Raw genomic sequence first — 26,119 nt, 5'->3', positions numbered from 1 at the left:
AATATGAGAATGAGGTTTTTTTTTTTTTTTTGAATGCACAGTTTCTTTCATTTAAACCTCAAAAAGCCTGGTGTTATGGACTATTTAAAAATGAGCTAAACATTTCCCAAACTAGACTGTTTTTGTGGCTAACATTTCATAATGAATGGGCATTTGGTCAGGGGTCTCAAAGAGGTTTGTGATAATTTTGTCACAATGAGTGAAATGTGAGATAGTATGTGGGAAAATGTCAATGGCTTTGGGAGAAAAAGAAACAGTAAAGTTTTTTTTAAAAACTTCTATGAAGAAAGGCCTTGGGTGTAAAAGAATTAACACATGTCATGAAGTCAGATGCTTCAGTTTATTGACAAGAAAATTTTTACTGAAATTTTTAATAAACACAGTAAAAACTAATGCAAACTAAACTGGGAAAAGCTCCAGAAAAAAGAAAAAGAAAAGAAAAACACAGCAAAGACAATAATAAAGAATCGGCTCCCAACCTTTATGACACTGACCACAAGCAAATTTGTGCTCATTTTATAGTGTCCTGACTTCAGAAAAGAATATTGGAGGAAGGCAAATAGGCAAGAGTAAAATCTTTGGATTCGGTAATATTATGATATTCATTATCTTTTCAAAAGTCCGGGGAAAATAAAGCTGGCTGCTTTTATCTGATGAAACTAAATTGAAGAACACAAATAGTGAAGATTAGTATCTCATGGAATGATAGGATGGAGTTGAGATTTTTAAACTGTCTTGGGAAACCTTCAGATTTCTCGAGCAGTTGATGAGGTTCCATGAAAGACTAAAAAAAAGTATTCACTGAACACTGGCAGCTTTCTATTATAGAGCTTTGCCTCTTGATCACAGATTAAAGTGTTTTTTTTTTTAATGTATGGGTCCACAACCTGAAAGTTTGAAAAACCTGCGATAAAGATTTATGGTCCTCACACTGATATCTGCAATTACTTTTCTTTCCTCTTAGGAAAACTTATAAAATGCAAGACTTCTGCTTCATATATTTTTCTTGCCAGATGGTACAACAGGGCAATAACATTTATCTAAAATAACAAGCTACTATATACTCTCAATAGTATTAATGCTCCATCGAAAAAGAAAGGAAAAGCAGAAAAAGAGAAACAACCCATTTTTCATAATTCTTGCTATCCTTTCAGAGTACTGCATTATTTTACTCATTCCCTTAACCTATTGACCTTGAGAATATGTCTTTCTTATTTCTAATAGTAAAGAATACACACACACACACACACACACACACACACACACACACACACATTTCTAAAATTTGGATTGCTAGCAAAGAATTAAGGGAGAACTGGAATAGCTATTTCAAACTCTTTAGCTCTTTTCAACCAGACATACCCTTCTGAGATTTGAACCTGGGCTGTCTGCATGTTAGGCAGCTGTATTAAACCTCTAGGCCACAGGCTCTGTCTCACTTTTGCCAGCTGTGTTAGGGAGGGAAGAAACAGGGGAGGAGTTATCTAGAACATATAGCATTCTAGATATATGTATGTATGTATGTATGTATGTATGTATGTATGTATGTATGAATATATATAATTATAAATATCCATCACAATATACTTCATAACAAGCTTCCCTGAAAATAAACATTGTATGCTTCAACATACTTGGCAGAAAGTGATGCTGCCATTAGGAACACAAGGCGTTTATGTTTCTCTCTCTCTGTTAATGAATTCCAAGTAATTGCAGAGAAATTGCAACCAGTATGATGTTTGTTTCAACTAGGAAGTGCTTTAGTGTCTAATCTGTTTTTCCTTCTCTGTCTCTTATTTTCAGTGTGGTCAACTGCCCCTATTCTGAAATAAACCTGAACAAAGAGCATATTCTTTCAGACCGTTTAAGTGGAGAGACCCCTCCAAATAATCAATCTATGCATTGGAATCGAAAGTCAGAAATAAATGAAAGATCAGCCTCTCCTATAATCAAGTAATTATGTCAATGAAATTATGGTCAAGCTTTATTGTACTATGTGTTTTACTGTGGCTGAACCTGAAGAACGTATGTCGTCTGTGTGGTGTTTGTTTCAGGATACAGGGGCAAACTGATTGATATTTTAAAAAAATGTGAATTCTTTGAGTGAGTTCATTTGGTACTTGTAAGAAGAACTTGGAAGTTCTTTTGGCTCATCAGTATGTATTTTCTAAGACTGAAATTTAGAGAAGTGCTTTGGGTCTCTGTAGTAAAGCTGTAGTTATTCCCAGAGGATTTCTGCTTTTTTCTTTCTCTTGAACAGCTAAACATACATTTGAATCTTTCTACTTTTTTTAAAAAAAAACACCCAAATTCCATTGGGCATTGGGAACAAATTGCAGTGATTTCAATCCTGACAAGTATAAGTGTCTTTTGTTAATGGCATATATCAATTAAACACATGCTTATATTTATAATGCATGATTTTATTGAAGACAAATCCTTCAACCAGAGGCACACAAAGCTGGGGAATTAGGTTAGACATATTATCTTTTTGTGAGAGTAAATGTATGTGTTAAGACAATCTTTTCTTTACCATGGACCCCCCTCAAATACCTTTTGTGACCATGGCCACGGACCACCAAGACTTAATTCAGGATCTAAATTATAACATTTCTTCAAGCCTTCATGAACCCCCTGTGATGACATTGTGGACCCCCAGGAGTCCACAGACCACAGGTTGAGAACCACTGTGTTAAAATAGAGAAACAGTAGAAAGAGCCATAGCGGTGCAGGGATTAGAATGCAGTACTGCAGGCTAATTCTTCTGACTGCCTACTGCCAGCAGATTGGCAGTTCAGTTCAAGGTTGACTCAGCCTTCCAACCTTCCGAGATTGATAAAATGAGACAGATTGTTGGGGGCAATATGCTGACTCTGTAAACCGCTTAGAGAGGGATGTAAAGCAATGTGAAGCAGTATATAAGTCTAAATGCTATTGCTATCAAACACCTGAAAATGACATTTGCATGCATTATTAATACCTATTTCAGTGGTGGTGAACCTATGGCACGGGTGTCAGAGGTGGCAATCGGAGCCCTCTCTATGGGTACGCGTGCCATTGCCCAAGCCTTGCAACCCCCTCCTCAGCAGCAGCCCCCCTGGAGGAAAACCACCCCCACACGGAGCAGCACAACCAAGGACATGGCAGCCAGGCAGCATAGACAAGACTCTGCCCTCACGCCCCATCCTGCACAGTTGATGCTACGGGGTGCAGGCAGAGGGTGTGGCTGCCTTGGCGCTGCTGGGCGATCTGTGGTGGGCCCTGGAGGTGGTGAGTGGCCCTGCAGGCAGGCAGGGTGGGGGCGGAGCAGGGGATGGAGCGGGGGCGGGGCCAGTTTTTGGGCACTCGGTCTCTAAAAGGTTCTCCATCACTGACCTATATTATTAACATATTCAGTAAGCAGTAGAAAAAATAGATACCTTTGGATGTTTGTATAGAGGAGAACTTTTTAAACTAAACTTTCCAAAATAACTGTAAAATTCAACATTTTATTAGTTTTTAATAGTTTGGTTTTAAATAGAATTCAATAATAATCTAATCCCTTTCAGAAATAAAAGGGGTGGAATTTGCATTTCATTTGAGCAATAATTTTACCATCTGCTCCCCCTTTCAACCTCCCATGGATGATCTGCTTAGGGAAACAGGGACAGCTTAGATACTATTGTTCACCCACCCTGGAAAGGTACCTTTAGATTACTGTAATGCTCCTTTTTGTGGGACTAACTTTGCCATTGATCTAAAAGTTACAACAGATACAAATGTGGCTGTCACGTCACTGAGTGGGACATCAGACGTACAGTGTTAAATCTTAGTTGAAGTAACTGGATCAATTGTCAGTCAGATATCGCATCAGGTACAACATTTTACTTATAATTTAAGCACTTTGAGCTGAAGCGAGTACCTGACATGTTGGCTTTGCTGTTAAGCAAAGACAGTCCTACTGCATATTCCAAGATTGTCAGTGGGCCATTGTGCTTCCTGGTGGGTAGGTCTTCTCAGTGGTGGCTCCTGTTTTCTGAAATGCTCTCCATCTGTGTGATGTTCCTCATTTGTATTGGCATTTAAGTGATTTTGGAGATAAATTTCTTCATTTAGCCCTGTGGTTCTCAACCTTTTTAATGCCGCGACCCCCAACCGGTCGTAAGTCGAGGACTACTCAACTGGTCGTAAGTTGAGGACTACTCAACTGGTGCAGCACGGTTTGCAGAATGGGACTTTTGGCGGGCTCAGCAGGGCAGAGACAGCCTGGACAATTCCTATTGGCTTTTGAAAGCCAATAGAATTAGACTCTATTCAAGAGAGTCTATTCTATTGGCTTTCAAAAGCCAATAGAATAAAAGGGAGTAGCACAGCTAAGGAAAAGGGGGGAAAAATGGCGGACTGCGTTGTTTGGCGACCCCCGTGAAATGGTCATTCAACCCCAAATGGGGTCCCGACCCACAGGTTGAGAACCACTGATTTAGCCGTTTCTCTTTATCAATATTGGACAAATAGTTCTATTTTGCTTTGTTTTATTTTGTTCTCTTTTATCTTTTTTCACTGAATTTATTTTTGTTATCTTGTATTTCAATTTGCTTTTATTATTTGCTTTAACATTTAGTTCACAGGCATTTCTTAACTACGATTGAATTTTATTACTTGCATTTGTTTTTAAATAAAATAATTTTGAGACGCAAATGAAAAAGGGAAAAATAATACATAAGGTCTTGAAAATCTGACTGTGTGGCCGGGCCTGGGGCCCCATTTTCTGCTTATATTGCCATGAATGCATTATAATATCTCCTGGCTCATATCTGTATTTAATTTCTGTTTTTGTATTGTGTTTTTAACTTTTTTAATTGTTTGTATGATTGTTACCCAAAGTCACCGGTTTGATATGGGTGGCTAAACAAGTCAATGAATGAATGAATGTTATAAATAACTACTACTACAGTTGTCCTTACTCAAAAAATAGCCATAAGATCTGAGATCTTCGATATATAAGTGCTTTAACTAAATCACCAGGTTTATGCTAATTATCTTTAATTAATAAATAAGAGATACTCAGTAATATTCAACATTAATTTCCAGTTTAAGTTTGCATCAGTGCAGGATTTGAAATAATTGCTCTTTTTTTAAAAAAAAAAAAATAACAGTAACAGAAAATGTGCCAGTCCCAGTCACACTGGAGTTAAGCCTGCACCTCATATACAGTCTTCAAAGGAGGAAGATACAGATGTGAAACTTCTTTGCAAAAAGCCTTTAATGTGTGATGTCAAAGAAGAAAACTACAGGTATCTTTCAGATTTGTTTCAAATATTGGCTATTTTGGCTCTAATCTATGTAATCTGAATACCATTATTTGTTGCAAAATCTTTTATTCAGGCCCTTAATTATATCATATCAGTGATGCAGTCTACAAATCCATTTGCTAAATTCTTGAAAGTTGTTCCTAAACATTTTGCTGTAGGCTTATAAATAAGGATGGTATCATTCGCTTCTAGATATTGTAGTATTTCTAGTTAGTACGTAAGGTCAAAAGAATTTTGATTAGAGGGATCCTGGAAGAGAGCTTTCTCTGCCATTGCCCTTTGGAACACCTTGGCCCCAGAGATGAAGCGGGCCCCCACTTGTTGGTCTTCAGAAAGAGTGTTCTGGTTCTGCTAATTGGCATGGGAGTCAAAGACTGGTGTGTAACCTTGGGGATGTTGGTGTCATGAGAATGTTCTCTCCACCTGTTTAATTCTAACTTTTAATATTTTAACCCTAACCTTTTTAATACTGTTTTTAACTTTGTTCTTATTTATGCTTTTATATTATGATATCTTTTTTATTGTAAACTGCCCAGAGTCACTTAGGTACTTAACTACTTTGAAACTCATGGGATTTGATACTCAACACATTTTGACATGAAAATTTTAAAATTTTGTCCCGGTTCTCATTGTTTGTTTCGTACTCAATGCACAAGCTATAATATGTCAGTGTTGGTTGCTTTGTAACTCACTACATTATTCCTTATGAGAGAAAGTTGTTTGATACTCATCGTTTTTGGTACTCATTGAGTCTCCTGGAACCAAGTAACGATGAGTACCAAAGTACCACTGTAGTGTCATTAACATCAGTTTAACAAGCAGGAGCAACCACAGAGAGGCTCATAAAAGTCAAGAGTGCAGCTCTGACCATTCAGTCAATCATATTGGCAAAATAATCAATTTGGTATTTGTGACCTCATAATTTAAGCCTCATCCTATTTTATGTTCATTGCACATGTAATGCAATGTAAAAAAAAAAAAAAGTGGGGCTTCACTTTCTAAATTGTATCACCTTCACTTTGTTGACCATGGGCTCCTCTAGGTTTGAGCAATATTATCACTGTGTATATTCTTAAAAGAAATTAATGATAGTCCTTCACTTATCTATAGAAATTCTTCTGCCTTTTTTCTGCAGGTATAGATGTTTATTGCTTTATTTTTTTATTTTTTAAAAAAAGAATACTTGTATATGAAAGAAAAAAGAAAATAGTATCACAGCACTAATAGTAAGAAAGACAGAGGAAAATCACTGTTTGAGAATTTGATATTATTATGCTACAGATAGCATAATGAAATATCCCAAAGTTAATATTAAAACATACTATATTCATAATATCCACAGTATTAACTAGTTATAACAACTTATGACTGACTAGGGAGAAAATATTGCGCTGGGAAAGTTAATTGAATGCAGTTCATATTTCACAGCAGTGTCTGGATTACTATAGCATCCTATTTAATTAAAAAACAATTCAATCCCTTGAAACCTGGATCAAATTATTTTCAGTAATTATAATGTCTAGAAGCTTCTTTTTCAATATTAGTGTCTTCCTAGAAAAGAGAACAGAATAAGGGAAGATGAATATTCAATCTTTTACTAATTATTGGGAAATTCTGAAGACCAATGGCAAGTGCTGTCACAGAAATTCTATATCCATTTTAAAGCTTCATTAAAATTGTCTTTACCATTTTAATGTTTATATTCTATTTATATTTTCCATTTATTTTTGCATTTTCCATATTCAGAATGTACAGTATCTCATTCTTCCTATTGTACTTGTTTCTTTAATCCGGACTGTTTTTAAATGAACATCAAATATCTTTGAAAGATATAACATAGCTAGAAAGAAGAAAAGTATTAGGGATTAATTAGCACCTAAAGTAGTAGCACTTTGTTTTAATCAATAGAATTTTGGTTAACCCAATGATTCAACAATGACTACATTTTTCTAGAATGAGTGTCTTGGTCTCCAGAACCCAAACACTTCTTTTTATTAGTTGAAGCAGCCAAAACCTTTGACAGGTTCATGTGCTGCTTAGAAAGTGAAGCGTCAGAAACAGAAACAGCCACATGAGTCTTACAAAAGTGTTAGCTATTTTGGAGGGATGAAGAGAGATGCTTTAATTGCAGTTCTTGAGCTGCAAATAAAGCAGCTGCCCAGCAGCATGGCTGAGTACTAGAGTTTTAACAGATAATTCCAAATTTCCTTGCCCTTCCCAAGACACAAGGATGCACTTAATCCATTTCATACATGCATAATCAGAAACTGCTTCCCTGAAAACTGGAATAGGTAAATGTGAGTGACGGTTCATGCGTGACTTCATTCATAGATCAGACTAAATCAGGAATTCCCACCCAGGGTTGTGAGACGATATTCCAGGGGGTGCGAAAACTTGAGTTTTCAAAATTATAGTGTATAAGCATAATTCGTTGCCATTATTTCGAACTTTTGTAAGGGATGGGAGAATATATCAGAAGCATTTAGGGGTGTGGGGTATAGAAAAGATTGGGAGCCGCTGTACTAAACCATGCTTAACAGTTAGGTAGGTTCACAACACATTAAGCCATAAACAATGATTTATAGTTCACAGCAGCCAACTTCGTGCAGCATACTAAGCAAAAATCGAAGTCAGTGAATTAATATTAAATACAATATTCACTGTATTCTGAACATTATTGAATTAAATATTAAGAATGAATTTGATCTTGCATTGCCACAAATGATAAGGTGTCATAGCTAACTGTCTTTATGTATGTGAATCTGCATTTTGTCCAGTTTCGCTACTGTTTTCATTGCTCCAGAATATAGATATTGTTCAACTTAAAGTCATAAGTCATTGTGGTCATAAATTAAAACACTCATCTGACTGGACCCATTTTTCTGACATTTTTCGCAGTGATTAAAAAAAGTTAGGCAAATCCATTCTTTTGAACAGGCAGGGTTTTTTTTTTGCCAGAAAATGGCAAAAAATGCTGGAAAACAACAAAAACATCACAAATTGTGGTCTTGGGACACTGTACCTGCAGGTTACAGTGACCATGGGACACTGTAACCTGCAGTCATGTGTCTCCACTGGGAAGTGTGTGTGACATATAGCCATAAAGCACCCATTCTGAGGTCCTCATAACTGCAAGCTTTCATAAAATGATCAGCCGTTAGTTAAGGACTATCTGTTTCATATTTTTCAATGTTGCACATTTCAGTATTACATCATACTGATGATTCTAAATTTAAATAGTGGATTGATTGACAGTGGATTGATTGACAGTCACATGCATGTTTTTTCCAATAAACACTCATCTGATTAGTTTCTATTTACAGTTATTTTATTTAAAACTGTACCCAATTGTTTGTGTTATTACTGACATTAGATAATTGTTGATTATCTTCTATATTTCAACATGTAGCATTTAATAATTAAAAATTAAGTGCACCTTTATTTGTTAAATTATAGAATTGTTGGTTAATCTGCCCTTTAATCATGCTTGCTTATTTTTTCCCCACATAATTGCAGTTGCAAAAAGAAATACAGCTAACCAATTTTATTTTTACTTACAAACACAGGAAAATAAAGTAAATGAATCTGATGAACAACATTTTTTATACAAGCAATTCATGTCCTGATGCATTTCATACTCCTTACTTGCTTTTATCACAATTAACATTTAAAAATCTAAGAGACATTTCTGTTGATAGCATGCATGCCATAAATGAGATGGTGAAGAGTCCTGCTGTTGTACAGCTGGATAGCCTGCTAATTGAGATAAAAATGTCTTCTTTTTCAGCACATTTTAATTTAATGCATTTCCATATTAAATGAAGGACACAGAACCTTTAGGGCGTTCTCCTTTCAGGTTGAGCAGCAAATGGATTCTTTATCTAGTGGCACCTTCTATAGTCTCATATGTGGAGCTTGCAAATAAATATGATAGTTGCCCTGCTCACATAGCAATGCTAAGCCAAAATTGTTAAAGAAAAAATAACGGTCTGGTTCTGATGTAACATAATACCCTAGGCTCATCTATAAAGATAAACATTGCTTTATGACTTAGTGTGATGTGTCACCCAAACTATTGATAGCAGATACAGAATCCCAATATAACTTGCCTTCTTGCTTGATATGTTTGAATATAATTTTTTTTCTCCAGATAAACATCTAAAATTATCACCTGCCAGCAAATGCTGGCAAGAAACTGCCTTTTGCCCACATTCTTACTTCATCTGCATGGCTAATTAAAAAGGAATGATGCTTCGGTATGCATAATTTCCTAGTCCTGAAAATAGTTCAGTAATTTTTATGGAGTATAATGGAATACTGTAAAGTTAACTGGAGGATCTGAAATGTCTTACATTTGACAGCTGTGTAGTAAAATATATTATGTAAAGGTGGCAGGAAAATTATGTACGAATTATCCTTAAAAAATGCTAGTTTTCCTTGCTTGTTTTTAAGGTTGTCAACTTCTGCATCTTTAGTAGTCAGACACCAAAGAATTCTGTGTGACATTAGTTCTTATGAAGTTACTCATTCAGAGATTGATAAAATATCCTACTAAGGATAGAAGTTCCTCCCTCTAAAACCAATTTTAGTTAGTGGTGTTAGAGTGAAGAGACGTCCAGTTCTAACTTTCTACTTTGTAGGGTGCCACAGGACTCAAGTCGTCCTCCACTCCTGTTTTACCTTTACATGAAACTCATCCATCAAGGTCATTCCTCAGCATGGGGATAAATGTCATCAGTACAATGATGATACTTAATTGTACACCTCTATCCCATATCATCCAAATAAGGTGTTTTCCTAGTGCCTGGAGGAAGTACTCGTCTGGTTGTGGAGATCTTGGCTTCAGATCAATCCTGGCTGTACAATCCCTCAAATCAGTGATTTTCCATCATTAACTCTGAATGGGGTTACATTGCCATAGGCAGAGTCGATGCACAGTGAGAAGTTTCTACCAGATTCATGCCTCCAGCTTGAGGAGCTTTTGTATAAATACATACTGTTCACTTGTTGCGTCTGATCCTAAATTGAGAGGCATTGCTCACAGCCACTCATGTTTTAGATGTTTTGGGGAAGAACTGTTATAATGTATTCCACATGGGGCTGCCTTGGAAGGCCATTTAGAAGCTTCAGTTGGTCCAGAATGTAGCAACAGATGTAATTTTGGGCACACCATGTATGCCCATATGACACTGCTACTATATGGATTCCAATGGTTGCAGTAGCTTCTGGGTGCCATTCAAGATGCTAATGGTCACCTTTAAAGATCTAATGGCATTCAACCAGATTGATTGTAGGACTCCTCCATTCCAGTGGTTTCTACTCATCTCACAATATCTGGCACAGTAATATGTTCTGGGTCTCCTGGTGAAGAAGTGCCACTGCTGGATCCCCAAAACTATGCTTTCCTCTGTCATGGCACCAGCTCTGTGAAATAACTTACCCTGATATATGGATGGTCTTGACTGTGGGCCTTTCAGAAGGTTGTGAAGATTCTTTCTCCAGGGATGTTAATTCTGGAGTTCTGGTGTGAATGTATGTGATAAGTGGGAATTAAGATTTTTATTGAGGCCTCAATTGGTTTCTTTTTAGTTTTAATGGAATGCTAGATTTTACTTTGTTCACTGCCCAGAATTTGTTTTTGTTTTTCTTTTTTTAGGTGGATGGGAGGCCATATATATTGGATGAATGGATAAATTTCCTATAATTTCTAGATTAGAAATATACAAAGCTTGTAGTTTTTGACTACTGAGAACAGCTTTTTCATGTCCTGATTATGCTACATCTACAATTCCCACTTTTATTGAACAACTGCATCTTTTCAGACAGTCTCTCCAATGGCTTTGAATATAGTCATATTATCACTTGATGGCTTCAGGCTTTTTACACGTCTTACATGCCTGAGCAAGTAATATGGTTTGTAAATCACAAGGTGTTGTCAATTCCATTTGCTAGAAACATGATATAACATGTTGGGGTTTTATATGCCTGGTGTGCATTCTATGGAATCAATTGTCTTTGGACTCATCATTTAACATTTAATAAAGTTGTAGAAGGAGTTCAGACGTCTGGTCTTGCGTCGTAGCGACACGGCCAAAGGATTGCGGGGCTGCGCACCCCACAGCTGGTTTTGTCCTGCCAGGGGACCCTAAAAGGGTCTAAAGTTGCCAGAGAGATGCGACGAAGGAGGACCCCCTTGCTGATCACGGAATGACGGCAGTCGATCTGCTCAATCCGTGGAAAGCCCTCCAACCCAACAGGAGAAAGGCTAGCCACACCTTGCTGACTAGCCCAAGCTACAGGCAGCCAAAGTCCAAAAGCACTAACCAGAACAATGGTGAACTGCGTGCTTGGAACTGGGTGAGAATATCGATCTTCTCTCTCCTATTTTGTAATTGATTTCCTGGAAAAGATTCCCAAGAAGCAAAAAATCCTCCGAAAGTGAGAAGGGAGGGGACTACACCTCCACCCTTTATATACGAAAGCAGCAAATTAATGTTTATGGGGGATTGAAATATATTGAAATGAAGTTAATCATACTACAGTCCGGATAAATCTGAAGATTATGAAAACTGTTAAGATTTCACATCTGAAAGAGTATTGATGAAACTAAAAGAAAATAATTCTTTGTCTTAAAAGTTGAAAAATGAATAGACACTGACACCTAGTGGAGGATCACAGCATAACTATAGCTGCATTGACTCAGAAATTGGCAAGACGTCCAGAAATAGAAAAAACTTGTTCCTGTGAATCCCAGTGAACAGCTAAATAAAGAACAGCTGGGAACAGAGGAAAGAAAACACAAGGGCCATCTACTATAGACTGAGAACAACATTTGCTTTAAAAATTGCTGACCTTCTGGGATTATAAATACTCACTGAGCTGTGATTTCTAGGCCCAAGAATTGTTTGCAGAGAAAGAAAAACCTTGACTCTTGGCTAATCTTCTAGGGGGGGATTTACTGAAAAGCTTTTAGTTGGATAAACATTCTGACTGCAGTTTTGGCTTGTTGATAATTCTAAGACTCCTGAACAGAAGAACTGTTATAAAATACTGCTTTCAATTATGCCTTGACAATTGGAAATGCATTGGACTACAAAAACCGTATATAAAGATAAGAACCATATCAGATTTGGTTGCTTGGATTTGGCTGGTTTGATAAGGCTAATCACAGAGACTATGGTATCAGTGAAAGACTGTCTGGAGGGGGGAGAGGCAAAATGGATGTTGCATACCTACCTAAAAGTGACAAGAAACCACACCTAATACTCCCTTCTGAAGGCCCTAGCCTAGAACATCAGAGATCTGTAGGAGCAATACTACAAGACAATAATTTCCAGGAGGAAGTGTATTCAATGCTGTGATAGATTCAAATGACAATGATTTTAAACCACAGTGAAATTAAAAACAATTTTGATGACATAAATGAGCATATTCTCAACCTAAACTTACAATTAAAAAACTTTCAGAAAATGATGATAAAGAATGTACAAATAAATCAGATAATAGAATGCAAACCAGCAGAAAGTGACTTAAATAAGGAAGCTACAATGAAGAGAACCACAATGTAACACAAACAGAAGAAAATCTACAAGATTTCGCCACAACAATGAAAATGGAAAAGATATTTTATCTTTCAGGACTTCAAAACAAATTCGAGGATAAGAAAGAAGATCTAACAAAATGGATTATACAGCTGCCTTAAAAATCATTAGAGTCTGGGAGACAAAAAGCGTACTTGTTTCTCTTACTCCAACAACATTTAGAAAAATACAGGAATACAGGAATCCTCAGGCAAGCGGAACATACTGATTTGGAAAGCTACGGCAAAAGAAGAAGGCTAGAGCTAGATTCAAGAGATTTGATTTGACCTACCAGATGGAGTACTATATGATAAAACACTTGAATATGGTTAAAAGAATAGATAAATTTTGTATGTAAAGAGAGATAAGATATATAAGCAGTATAGTATTTTTTATAGTACCTGAAATGTAAAAATACTGGGATGATGTATGTGAATGAAAAGTTTGGATACTTAAAAGTAACTAATTTGGAGAAAATTATGACTACCAGAAAAGATGTTATATGTGGATGTTATAAGATATATAAGTAGTATAGTATTTTTTATAATATATGAAATGTGAAAATATTAGGATGGTGTATGTCAGCGGTTCTCAACCTGTGGGTCGCAACCCCATTTGGGGTCGAACGACCATTTCACGGGGGTCGCCAAACAACGCGATCCGCCATTTTTTTGTCAGCTGGCGCAGAGGCGGCGCATGCGCACCATGCATGAGGTAGTGGATGCACATGGCGCCGCGCATGGGGCGCCGCCGCACATGGGGCGGCACAAGGGGTGGCCCCGTGCATGCGTGCCATGCAGGGGGTGCATGGGGCGCCGCCGCGCATGCCGCCACCCAGGGGGCGCCGCTGCGCATGCGCGCCGCCTGCTTATTACTGGGGTCGCCGTATAAAAAGGTTGAGAACCACTGGTGTATGTTAATGAAAAGTTTGGATATTTAAAGTTAATCAATTTTGAGAAAATTATGACTGATAAGAATAGTTTGAATGCTGAGGGGAAATTAAGCTTAAATAAGAATTTTGAAAACAGGACGTGTAATAAGATGACTTTTACAAATACAATTGAAACATAAGCCGACCAGAAAAGATGTTATATGTGGATGCTATTGTTATTTGTGCAAACACAAAAAAATGTTTATATCCAATCTTATATGTTTCAAAAATATTAAGAATTATATTTCTTTAATGTTGACAAAGGAGAATACTGTTGGAAGAAGAAAAGATCAAGGAATTATATTAATTAATACATTGATTATGGAATTATGGGAAATAATCACTATTGATTGTTTTTAAATATATGAACCCAGACAACATGCTATTTACTAAGCACTAAAGATTGTTATTGCAAAAAGACAATAAAATATATTTAAAAAAATATAGAAGGAATTCAAAATAACTTTATATGATGCTCCACTCTAAAGAAAACATCTCACCTTCTAGAGATCTAAATATATCATTGTTTTCGGGAGGTTTATTTATGGAAGACAATGGAGACAGAAATATTATGTTGGTTTTTGATTTTTTTTACCATTTTATATAGTAGACAGGAAAGTTGATTATGCAAGTTAGTATTAGTTTATAAAACCAAACTTCTTGTTATCGTTTTGTTTTGAGAAATAATTTGATTTAAATTTCTATATTTTATTTTATATATGATACACTATAATTTGTATTATACATCTTATAAAATGTTTAGCTAGAGGTAAAAAAAATCCTGTATTATTATCATTACCAGATAATTAAATGTGAAGGTTTTTTATTACTTAGGGGAGAGCAGGCCAAGGAACTCACTGGGAAAGATGACTGTGAAGAAAGAAAAACGGAAAATGAAGTATTGTCTATAAATGAAACCAAAGGTAACTGTTATTTCATGCTATATGTGCTGTACAAGAGTTTCTAGTGCTACAAATTAATGCTTTAAATTGGCTTTATGGAATAATTTTATTCTATGAAAAATCAGAACCACACTAGGTTGCTTTCATAGGATTGTTTTATTTTAAATTGCCTTTAGGAGATAGGCCATGTCCCCTTGAATTCTACTATGGAGTTCACAATGGCAAAAAAAACAAACCCCAAGATATAAATACATACAAATAATGATTAAAACTAAGTGATTAAAGGTGGAATTTACTTTTTTATTATTTTAAGAGGGTTTTTTCTAAATCCCAAGGGACTCTATGTAATTTACAGAATAGAAGACATGCTAACAAAATAGTGTTTAATTGTCATCATCATCGTCACCATCATCAAACTAGTAATTGTAGACAAAGAAAGAATGCAGTTCAATCTGTAAAAATGGAAGGAAAAGCAGTCTCACATAGGAGAGTGTAGAAGTAAAGCTTTCATTTGTGTTAGATCAGTGGTTCTCAACCTGTGGGTCGGGACCCCATTTGGGGTCGAACGACCATTTCACGGGGTCGCCAAAGCTGTCCGCCATTTTTCCCCCTTTTTTTTGGCCACGCCCCTGGCACCCGGTGATGTATAAGTGGTTGGGGGTCACCACAACATGGGGAACTATATTATGGGGTCGCGGCATTAGAAAGGTTGAGAACCACTGTGTTAGATGGTTTGTGAGTGACTAGCTACAAGTTGCAGTGAATTTTTCAGCCAGGACTAGTTTGTGATGGGTTTGTGAAACTGGCATTTATAGGCACCCATAAAAAGATAATTGAAGAAAATATTACACTGGATTACCCAATGAGAAATTTCAGGTTTCATTTTAAAAAACAACAACAGTGATAATCACAGCATTTATATAGCCGCCCATCTTATAATAAACTCTAAGTGGCTTCCCCCCCCAAAATTAAAATAACACAAAAGCCATATTAAAACTATTAAAACCATTGGTAGCATCACTGCCTCAGACAGGAAGATGGTGCAGAGAATGGTAAGGATGTCTGAAAAGATTATTGGCAGTTCCCTCCCTTCCATCCAGGACGTAGCACATAATAAGCATTGTTTGAGCAGGGTCTGCAAGATTGTCCTCTTCATGACCTCTTTTCCTTGTTACCTTCTGGGAGGAGGCTCCGTAGTATCCGAAGCAGAACATCCAGATTCAGTCACAGTTTTGTTCCATAGCATGTTTAAATGTGTGTTATGTATGTGTACACTTTTGAGTCCAAGCAACTAAATTAGACAAAATTAGTGGACCAGAGGAATGCTGTGGATATAATTTACTTGGACTTCAGTAAGGCATTTGACAAAGTAGATCACAACCTACTACTTGATAAGATAGAAAAATACGGGGTAGACAGCATCACCACCAGATGGATCTGTAGCTGGCTGACCGGCCGTACTCAGCGTGTGGTCCTCAATGGAATCGCATCTACATGGAGGAAAGTGTGTAGTGGGGTCCCCCAGGGCTCTGTTCTGGGCCCAGTGCTCTTCAACATCTTCATCAACAATCTGGACGAGGGGATAGATGGGGAACTCATCAAATTTGCAGACGACACCAAGCTGGCAGGAATAGCCAACACTCCAGAAGACAGGCTTAGGATACAGGAGGATCTGGACAGACTTGAACACTGGGCGCTATCTAACAAAATGAAATTCAATGGTGAAAAAATTAAGGTTCTACATTTAGGCAAGAAAAACCAAATGTATAGGTATAGTATAGGGGGTACCTTGCTCAATAGTAGTTACTGTGAGAGGGATCTCGGAGTCCTAGTGGACAATCATTTAAATATGAGCCAGCAGTGTGCTGCAGCTGCCAAAAAAGCCAACACAGTGCTAGGCTGCATTAACAGAGGGATAGAATCAAGATCACATGAAGTATTAATGCCAACTTACAATGCCTTGGTAAGGCCACACTTGGAATACTGCATGCAATTTTGGTCGCCATGATGTAAAAAAGATGTTGAGACTCTACAGAGAAGAGCAACAAAGATGAATAGGGGACTGGAGACTAAAACATATAAGGAACGGTTGCTTGACTCTCTCTTCTTTGTGGCACCTCCTGAGATATTGGAACACTGCTATCATGTGCCCCCTCATCCTTCTCTTCGTTAAACTAGACATACCCAATTCCAGCAAATACAGCTCAGAAATAACTAGTACAGATTAGAGTATTTCTTAATTAATGCTATTTATTAATAATGTCAAATAAGGGCCAAATATGTTATACTGAACATACTTTTCTTTACAAGTGTGGTCGTATTGTGTGTACATATTGTGTGTATAATAAAGCTTGTTTCATTATTGCTTGCAGATAGCAAGGAAACCAATAACAGAAATTCCCATCTGCAGCCAGTCATTTTATCTTCCAAGCTCACAATTCCTGCATTTCCTTTGCGGTGGGAACAGCACAGTAAGCTCCTTCCTACAGTGGCTGGGATTCCTGCTAGTAAAGTTTCTAAATGGAGCACAGATGAGGTATGACTTAAAATAGAATTTGTCACATTAAAAAACTGGAAAACTTTTATAGACTTTTTGCTAAAGAACCAACCCGCCCAAAACAATGATTTATGGATTTAATTACTGAGAAGGGTAAGAATTAAATAATGGGGCTGAAGGGGCTTCTGGAAGATTTAAGAGGCAGGGGAGACAGTGGGTTTCTTAATAACTTTTGAAGAGACAGAAATCATCTACTTTAGTTTCTTTAGTTGTTTCCCTTCCTTCCTTCCTTCCTTCCTTCCTTCCTTCCTTCCTTCCTTCCTTCCTTCCTTCCTTCCTTCCTTCCTTCCTTCTTAAATGTTTTTAAATCTTTAATAAAATTATTTTTAAAAATAGAATTATCATTCATCATTAGCTAATATTGTTTGATAGAGTTCTATTAGAACAGAATATATCATAATCTATTGTGATGATATATTCATTTCATATTTCTATTTCAGTTTTGCCTTTTTATATTTTAGTAGTGATTTTGAGGTGTTGCTGTTTAGAACTATCTAATAGTGTAGGCTAGTGAAAATGAAAACTGATCTGTTTGTAGGGTATTTTTTCTATCTTTGTGAGGAGAAAGGTTTTTGTATTATTCATTTTATTTATTTGCTAGATTTACTTCTCGCCAGTCATTGAGCACTCAAGATGGCATAGATAGCATTTCCTGTTGTTTTTCCCCCCCATTCAGATACAGCCAGTGAAATAGATCAGGCTGAGAGTGAGCAAGCACACTCACTCCACTACTGACCTTCTGTGGTGTTCCTCTCCTCCTAGAACCTCTGCAACCACATCAGCTTTCTAAATATGCTTTCAAGATAGCTTGTTCCTATTTTTTTTTCACCTGTTACTGCCATAGAAGTATCTATGAAGATTGTCAGTCATCCAGGTCATGATTGTCCTAAAGGTGCTTTTTCAAGAGGCAACTGGACTTTCTTGTTTTTCTTTGAAGACGTTTCGCTTCTCATCTTGTACCTTTCCTTGGGATAATTTTAGTACACATCACAAAGATAAGTATCTTCTTCAGGAGATTCAAACTTCTTTATAGGTTTGTCTAACACTTACTATTCTAGAGATATTTTAGGGAATACATGGGAATGCTCTATTTCTCCTCCAGACCATTTTACTCTGAATGTTAATCCTGCAAATTGGAAGCAATGCAGATTATTCTCTACATGGTGTTCTGGACGAAACAGGCCTGTTTTGTTGCTGGTTTCTCTGCAGTGTTCTTTTCCCAGACTTACTCGGGTTTCCCTTCCTGTCTATGAAAGCAACACATTTCCTTTTTTCCTTTATGTTCCGAGTAGTAAACCATATGATCTTCTGACTGAACGTTAATTTCAATTTGCGGATGCCGTAGATGTCAATATATAGTCCATTCATTTCATCTTTCAGTGCATTCAGCTTTCTTATGTTCTTGCGTCTTAAATTCCATATTCCCACCACAGTTTTTTGCAGCTTTGATTTTTCTTTTCCTGGATGTCAGCAACTAGAGTCCTGAAGGCTTTATTCTAGCTATGTACCAATCAACATTAATTCTTGAAAAGATCCTCAGCACTGCCTCAATAGTGTGTTGAGGGCCATCCAACCTGGGAGGCCATCATCCTGCATTATCTCATCAATCACTTTATTTTGTGTATCAATTTACTATTCTTGGTAAAATACAGGTTGGTCTATCATTGCTTTCTCCCATTCACTATGACTTTGCAACTGTCACTAAAGTGAGCCTCCATCTCCAACATCTTCCTATATTGCTGTTATTTTATATAGGTGCCTGTTTCTCTTAGCTGGGCAGCAGGGATGACCTTCATGGCTTGACTGATCCCACTAGAAGAATAGAATAACAGTATTGGAAGGGACCTTGGAGGTCTTCTAGTCCAAATCTGTGCTCAGGCAGGACAACCTGTACCATTTCAGACAAATGTAGAGTAGAGTAGAGTAGAATAGAATAGAATAGAATAGAATAGAATAGAATAGAATAGAATAGAATAGAATAGAATAGAATAGAATAGAATAGAATAGAATAATAGTTGGAAAGGAACTTGGGAGGTTTTCTAGTCCAACCCCCTGCTCAGGCAGGAAACCCTATACCATTTCAGACAAATGGCTGTCCAGTCTCTTCTTAAAAACTTCAAGTGTTGGAGCATTCACCACTTCTGGAGGCAGATTGTTCCACTGATTAATTGTTCTGTCAGGAAATTTCTCCTTAGTTCTAGGTTGCTTCTCTCTTTGATTAGTTTCCATCCGTTGCTTCTTGTCCTGCCTTGGGTACTTTGGAGAATAGCCTGACTCCCTCTTCTTTGTGGCACCCCCTGAGATATTGGAACACTGCTATCATTTCACCCCTAGTCCTTCTCTTCATTAAAATAGATATTCCCAATTCCAGCAACTGTTCTTTATATGGTTTATCTAAGAATTTACTTTTAATATATACTCCCACTGTTCTTTGCTCATTCGTCCCAAGAATACCGCCACGTTGCAGTGAAGCAGCATAGATGGAGCGGGGAGGGGCTTAGAGTCTAAATGCTAAGCAATCTTTGCTTCATCGACATCATTTACATCACCCAGTAAAATTGAAGAGGCAGAATGCATGATTTCCTATTACAGGTAGTACATCTGCAGTTTGCCAATTATGGTCGTAAGCAGTGCTTTTTTTGAAGAAAAAAAAAGTGCCAGAACTCACAAACGTCATAAAACCCACCTTGCCTACCCTACAAGGTTTACTTTTGTAGTTGAAAAAAAAAACCCTTCAATTTTTAGTGTATCTAAAAGACTAGGATTTTGTTCAAAATAAGTTAATACTATTAATGTTACCATGCACTGTGTGGCTTTAAATTACAAGAAGGCATTTTATTAATCTTTTGGGACATTTACCACTGGCGTACCCATTTAGTTTAATGAGTGGAAATGTCAGCTTTCTATGTGGAATGAAATTGGCCCAATAAAACAAAATTTGATTGCTTTTTAAAAAATGAATTATTTTTAAGAAGTTGTCAAACAAGGTGGAAAAATTTACATTTGGAGTTTAATATGGATATTGACTTGAAACAAATTAAAGTTGAAACTTTGTCAGTGAACAGATTACTTTTAATTTACCTTTAAAGTTAAATCCAATTTAATAAATAGATCTGATTAAACCTCATACTGTAGGTCTACCTTTATATCTGACCAATACATAATTAATATACATTATTATTAATAATAATACCTCCAAATCACAAGACATTGGCTTTATTCTTATTCTTCCCCTCTGAAGTTTGAATATAAAGTATAAAAGACTAAAAAGAGATTTTTGTAGACATCCCAGCCTTTGAACTACCCAAGGAACTGAAAGAGCAAAGTTTCACTGTCGGGCAAACTTCCATGCCAGCTGTCTCTCTTTCCTCTCGCTTTGCCCTCTTTTTAACCTCACACCCCACCTTCTGTAAGGGAAGGCAAAAGGCTCATTCGCCCTCTTGTGAAAGATGGCCTCCATGTTTATGTGTCTCCCCCTGCCACCATCAGCTTCCACACTGCATAGTCCAGCCCAGCCAATCAAACCACGCTCGGGATGTGGTGCTCCGGCACCTCATGGCTCCTTCTAGAGGAGGCAGATAGTGCCGGAGGGGACCCCACTCGTAACATACCACCCAGCGGGGCATTTTCAAAAACAAACTGTCAATCCAAGTCCTTAGTCGTCAGGAATGAAAACCAGGAACGCAGGAACTCAGTGCACATCAGGAAGTTTATTCACTGCCTAACTAACAAAGTTAGCACTGGGACTGGTTTGTTCCCAGTGCTCTTTATAACATGTCCACGCCCACATCCCCACCCTCCGCCCATAAACCACCATCCGCTTGATTACCCTTATAAACCCACCCTTGTGATCCAATCCCTCTTCCCGTGCAGCCTCGCCCCCCTTAGTCCAGCGCCTAACCGTCTGCCGCCACCTCACATCTGCTTCCCTCAGCCTTGGTAAGCGAGGATTGGAAGGGAAACAATAGGAAAAGAACACAATTCTGGAAAATCCATCGAAAAAAGGTGCTGGAAATCCATTCCAGTGCGTTCTATGACAGAAAAAGCCCTGGTGAGCCCAAAATTTCTGTTACTAAGCAAGGTAATTGTTAAGTGAGTTGTGTCCTATTTTATGACTCCTTTGCCACAAGTAAGTGAATCATGCGGTCATTAAGCAAATCTGGCTTCCCCCATAGACTTGGCTCGTCAGAAGCCGGCTGGGAAGGTTACAGATGGTGATCACATGACCCTGGGACAGCGCAGCTGTCATAAATACATGCTAATTGCCAATCGAATTTTGATCACATGACCATGAAGAAGCTGCAGTGGTTAAAAGTGAGAAAACTGGTCACAGGTCACATTTTTCATTGCCGTTGTAACTTCAAATGGTCACTAAAAAATAGTTAAAAATCAAGGACTTTAAACAGGATTAATAAAGGTTAAGTGGAATATAGGATTTAGAGAACTTGATCATTGCTATTTATAAAATTGGAAGAAGGCATAGTACCCTTGCCAGTTTTGAAACAAGCACTTGCTGATTCCCCCCCCCCCCAAATTCCTATCACTTAGAAGCAAGATAATATGCTAAATGGACAGTTATTCTATTATTCTTACTCTCTTATTTTGTTAAAATTGATTGGCAGGTCTCAGAGTTCATTCGGAGTTTGCCAGGTTGTGAGGAGCATGGCAAAGTATTCAAAGATGAGGTGAGTATAACAGATCAATCCTTTGGTAATCAAGGTTCAGTATTCTTACAGGGTTTCATATAATGTTTAATTGGCAAAAGATAACATGTTTACATTAAATCAGCCCTGTTTTTAATTTCATTTCTGAAGACAGTCTCTCAGCATGGCTTTTACTAAATTGTCTTAAAACTGACTTCAGTGAAATAAAATGTGTAATTAATTTTGCCCTAGAAATCCAAGTGGAATTGGATTTTTTTCTTTCTCAAATCTTTCTCGAATCAAGGCTGCATTTTTTAAAGGCGTTGTTTATCAGAATATTTAAAGTATTACTTTAAATTATGTGACAATGTTATATGTCTGTGTCAACGTCCAATTTCTGGCAAGTTCAAAGTTTCAGTGTAACATACATTTGAGACAGTGTAATTATTCTTGAAAGCAAGGGATTCAGTAAAAAGAAATTGGCAATGATACTAACCAACTTTTTAAATCAATTATGCTATTTAATATATTGGGATGTTATTTACTGCATGCATAACAGACTTATGAATTTTTAAATGTTGCTAATCTGTTGCTAATCTAGTCCAACCAGCATAGTAGGCAGTGCTTAGAATTGTAATTTAGTGCTATCAGGAAGACTTCAGTTACTCCATCCCTATTTATTGCTTGTAAAGAAATGAAAAAAAGAGGAAGACTAAACTAAACCAGTGACTTTGATGCCATTGTTGTCTTGATTAATATAAAGAGAACGTCTAGGAAAACAAAAATATTTCTATACCACCGTAATTTAAAATACCAGGATTTCTCTGAAGGATGAGATATAATATAATAACTTTACTGCGCAACCTATTTTAACTCAACTAGTGGCTTAGAATAGGTATGCAGGAATTTGCATATAATCATTGTGACAGATTTCAAAAGCTACATATGAAGGCTGTGATAATCCTTTGAAAAGAGGCTTTGGAACCAACACAAATAACTCATCTTGAATTTGCTTGAAGTGATTATGCCCGCATAGACATGCAGAAGAAATTACAGGCAGTTTCAGCATCAGTGATGAAGCTTTTTTAAAGAACGTGAAAAGAGGTTTGTACATATTCCAGCATATTCCAGAGCACTTCTTTTGAAGCTTTTACATAGACCTCCTTCACACAGCAAACAGCAAGCTTCTGGTTTGCTTCTGTATTTTAGGAAATAAATTATTCCTATTCCCTTTAGTCCTTTGATACAAGTTAAAAGAAACCTTTAACTAGATATTTATTGGCATGAGCTGAATAGGTGCTCAAACAATTCTGGATAGGTTTTTTTTTTTTTTTTAACAAAAGCCATCCTGATCTCTGTTCTTATAGCTGAATAACTTATGCAAACTAGAGAGACCGAAGAGATGGCAGTCTTGGGGGTGAAAGTTGATAAGCATCACTGAGGAATATTTATCAAAGGAGAATTCAATTCACTTTTAAAATTAACAAATTCCATTTCGATATATCTGAAGTGAATAGTTTGGTCCCATTTTAAATTATTGTTATAAAGTTGAAAGTACATTCATAACTGGGTGAAATCATTAACATGTAGATTTTTTTTTCCTTTCAGCAAATCGATGGGGAAGCTTTTCTTCTAATGACCCAAGCAGACATTGTCAAAATAATGAGTATTAAACTGGGACCAGCTCTAAAAATCTTCAATTCCATCCTGATGTTCAAAGCTGCTGATAAAAACTCTCATAATGAACTCTGATAAAAGGTCTCCAGGGCAACCTCTGCACTGCAGCCAATGTTTTACCCAAAGCACAAAGATACAGAAAGAGAACCTAGGATGAACATTTCAAAGGAAAAAAGTTTAAGTGCATGAAATAGAGATACTTTCCAAAAATTAGGGCAACTGGACACTTCTGAGAAGTGCTTAAGGTTTTTAGCAAGATAAAAAATTTAGTAAGAACATAAAGTTTGCCAACCTGGTGGCTTTAATTTTCCTACAATTAGCCACCTTAATTTAATTGGGGAACAAATAACTAAGAACATATTGGAATCATGGTTATATTAGCTTTTTTTTAAGGAGTCACAAAATATGTACTTCGTGAATTTACCCATTGGGCTTAGTTAATCTCTGTCCTATTTGACCATTTTCATAAGAAATTTTTCACAACTTAAAAATAGTTTGGGTGCAATTAGTTAATGGAAATGGTTAACTCTTTAATTTTGCACTACATTGAAAACTGCTATTGACCCTGGTTGGTTTATTCTAAGAAAACATTGCTGAAGATCAGTGCTGGTTTTTTAAAATTATTTTTGCATGGTTAAAAGAAAAAGAAATACTTCCAGTAGCATATTTGATACGAAGTTATTAATAAGAACTACAAAAAGTTAATGTAATTATATTTCATGTTGCATTATATTACTTTAGTTCATTCTGTTAAAATAGATACCAATTAAATGTGCATATGCAGAATAAAAATCCTGCAGTGTAAAAAAACCCACCTTTTTTATAAGGAATTAAATTAGTTGAACAGAAATATTAACTCAATAATCTAAAAATAGCAGTAAGGGAAAAGTTAAAACAGTTCTATCCAATTTAAAAGGAATTTGTAGAAGTTAGGTCACGCGACTTTAACATGTGCAATAGAAAACAATGTGAAACAAGATCACCAAGGGTTATATTGCATTGTTCTGTTCAGTCTTTTTTATAAATGTTGCATCTTTTATATTTTGTTTGGACTTTTTACACTTAAAATTGCATTTAAAATTGTTATGCTTCATAACTGCCAAAATGTGGAAGATTTTTGTATGACTCATTTTTCATGCAGTTGGTTTGTATCAATATTAGTACAGTCATATTTTTTCCACTTGTCTTAGTTTTCACTGAAGGTTGTGGTGAACAATCTCCTTCAAAGATGAAAGGGGCCAAAACATTTAAGTGTGTTGCACAGTTTTGGGGGAAATGGAATCCCAAAGACCAATTGGAAGCAAGAAGACCACCAAGAGCTGTGGCTGAGCTTCTCCCTTCTTCCAAAGAACTACATGTATTTATATTAAATGGGCATTTTATTTCTAGCGCGGAGTTTTCACACTTTCACCTGGTTTAGAAAAGTATCCGTAAACATCTGCTTACACAAATTCTGGCATGACTTGCATAGATGAAAAATGAAAAATTATGAACATCATCAGCGTCTCAAAACTTAGAAAAATATTTGCCTACACCTCCTTTAGCCCATGCTATTTACTTTGTGAGTCTGCCTGCAAAGATAGGTGAATTGGTCACAGTTTTCTCCTGCCCTGCTGTCTGGAAAACTCCTGGCCTGAGACAATTCAGGGCAAGGGGAATAGCATGAAGATAGCTGTTTCTGCCATTTTGCCAATTTTCAGCCTACAAAATGGCAGCTGATTCAGGATCCAACCTTTGTCCCCTAACTCATTTATCGATTGTATGCATGCCTTCAAGTCACTTTTAACTCCTGGCAGCCACCTGCATTTTTCATGGCAACATTTTGAGAAAGCGTTTGTCTTTGCCTTCTTCTTAGGGCTAAGAGAATATTTGCCCCATGCTTAAGGCAGGATCAGAAATCATACTCACCCAGTTTCTAGCCTGATGCTATTTCCTACACTAAACTGACTTTACAATCTTTCTTTTTGGTGTGTGTGTGCTTTTGAATCAGTGATGGCCCTTGCAGTTTCTCAGGTATGGTTTCTCCTTGCCTGCTTTCTAGGCTTGAGAGAGAGTGACTGGCCCAAGATCACCCAGCTACCTGTGTGCCTAAAGCAGGACTAGAACTCACAATCTCCCAATTTCTAGCATTGTGCCTTAAGCACTGTTAGAAGAATGAGCGGAGAAAATAGATTAATGAGAAAAAAAATTTCAACTGTAGAATCAGGCTGCAGCATAACAAAGTTGACAAAAGTGAAGGGGGTCTGGATACTTTCTGAATGCACTGTATTTGGTGCTTTGTATTTAACGAACTATTGCTATCCCTGAGAGAACAATTATGTTCTGAAATGTCAGAAGCAAAAGCAGTTTTTATGTCAGAGAAAGCAGCCCTTTCCTTGGTGCTTATCATTTAACCCAGCAATGACAGCTCAAGAATTCAAATTGGAAAAGCAGGGTAAGTAATAAGATTATTTCCAAACAGGAGTCTGAATTGCTGGCCCTTGTACTTTTAATACTAAGCAATTAATTACCGTACTGCTTAGAATTTCAGAAAGGTAA

General features: G+C 36.9%; 1 protein-coding gene across 4 annotated transcripts in view; it reads left to right on the top strand.

Moving 5' to 3' along the window:
• L3MBTL3 (L3MBTL histone methyl-lysine binding protein 3) overlaps window positions 1-24,757 on the top strand; it is a 90,597-nt gene extending 65,840 nt beyond the window's left edge. For all 4 annotated transcript variants that reach the window (XM_039324544.1, XM_039324568.1, XM_039324560.1 and 1 more), the window contains exons 17-22: window positions 1,804-1,953; window positions 5,136-5,273; window positions 14,637-14,725; window positions 17,077-17,240; window positions 21,884-21,946; window positions 23,513-24,757. In XM_039324544.1, the coding sequence (XP_039180478.1) occupies window positions 1,804-1,953; window positions 5,136-5,273; window positions 14,637-14,725; window positions 17,077-17,240; window positions 21,884-21,946; window positions 23,513-23,656 (748 nt within the window). In that variant the 3' untranslated portion in view covers window positions 23,657-24,757. The remainder of the gene's footprint in view (window positions 1-1,803; window positions 1,954-5,135; window positions 5,274-14,636; window positions 14,726-17,076; window positions 17,241-21,883; window positions 21,947-23,512) is intronic.
• The last annotated feature ends 1,362 nt before the right edge of the window (window positions 24,758-26,119 follow it).

The sequence above is a fragment of the Crotalus tigris genome, unplaced genomic scaffold (assembly GCF_016545835.1).
Source record: "Crotalus tigris isolate CLP2741 ecotype Arizona unplaced genomic scaffold, ASM1654583v1 scf7180000017611.44802233496:7321179, whole genome shotgun sequence".
Classification (NCBI taxonomy): domain Eukaryota; kingdom Metazoa; phylum Chordata; class Lepidosauria; order Squamata; family Viperidae; genus Crotalus; species Crotalus tigris.
The sequence above is the reverse complement of the archived record's forward strand: the minus strand, read 5'-3'. Positions and strand labels throughout refer to the sequence as shown.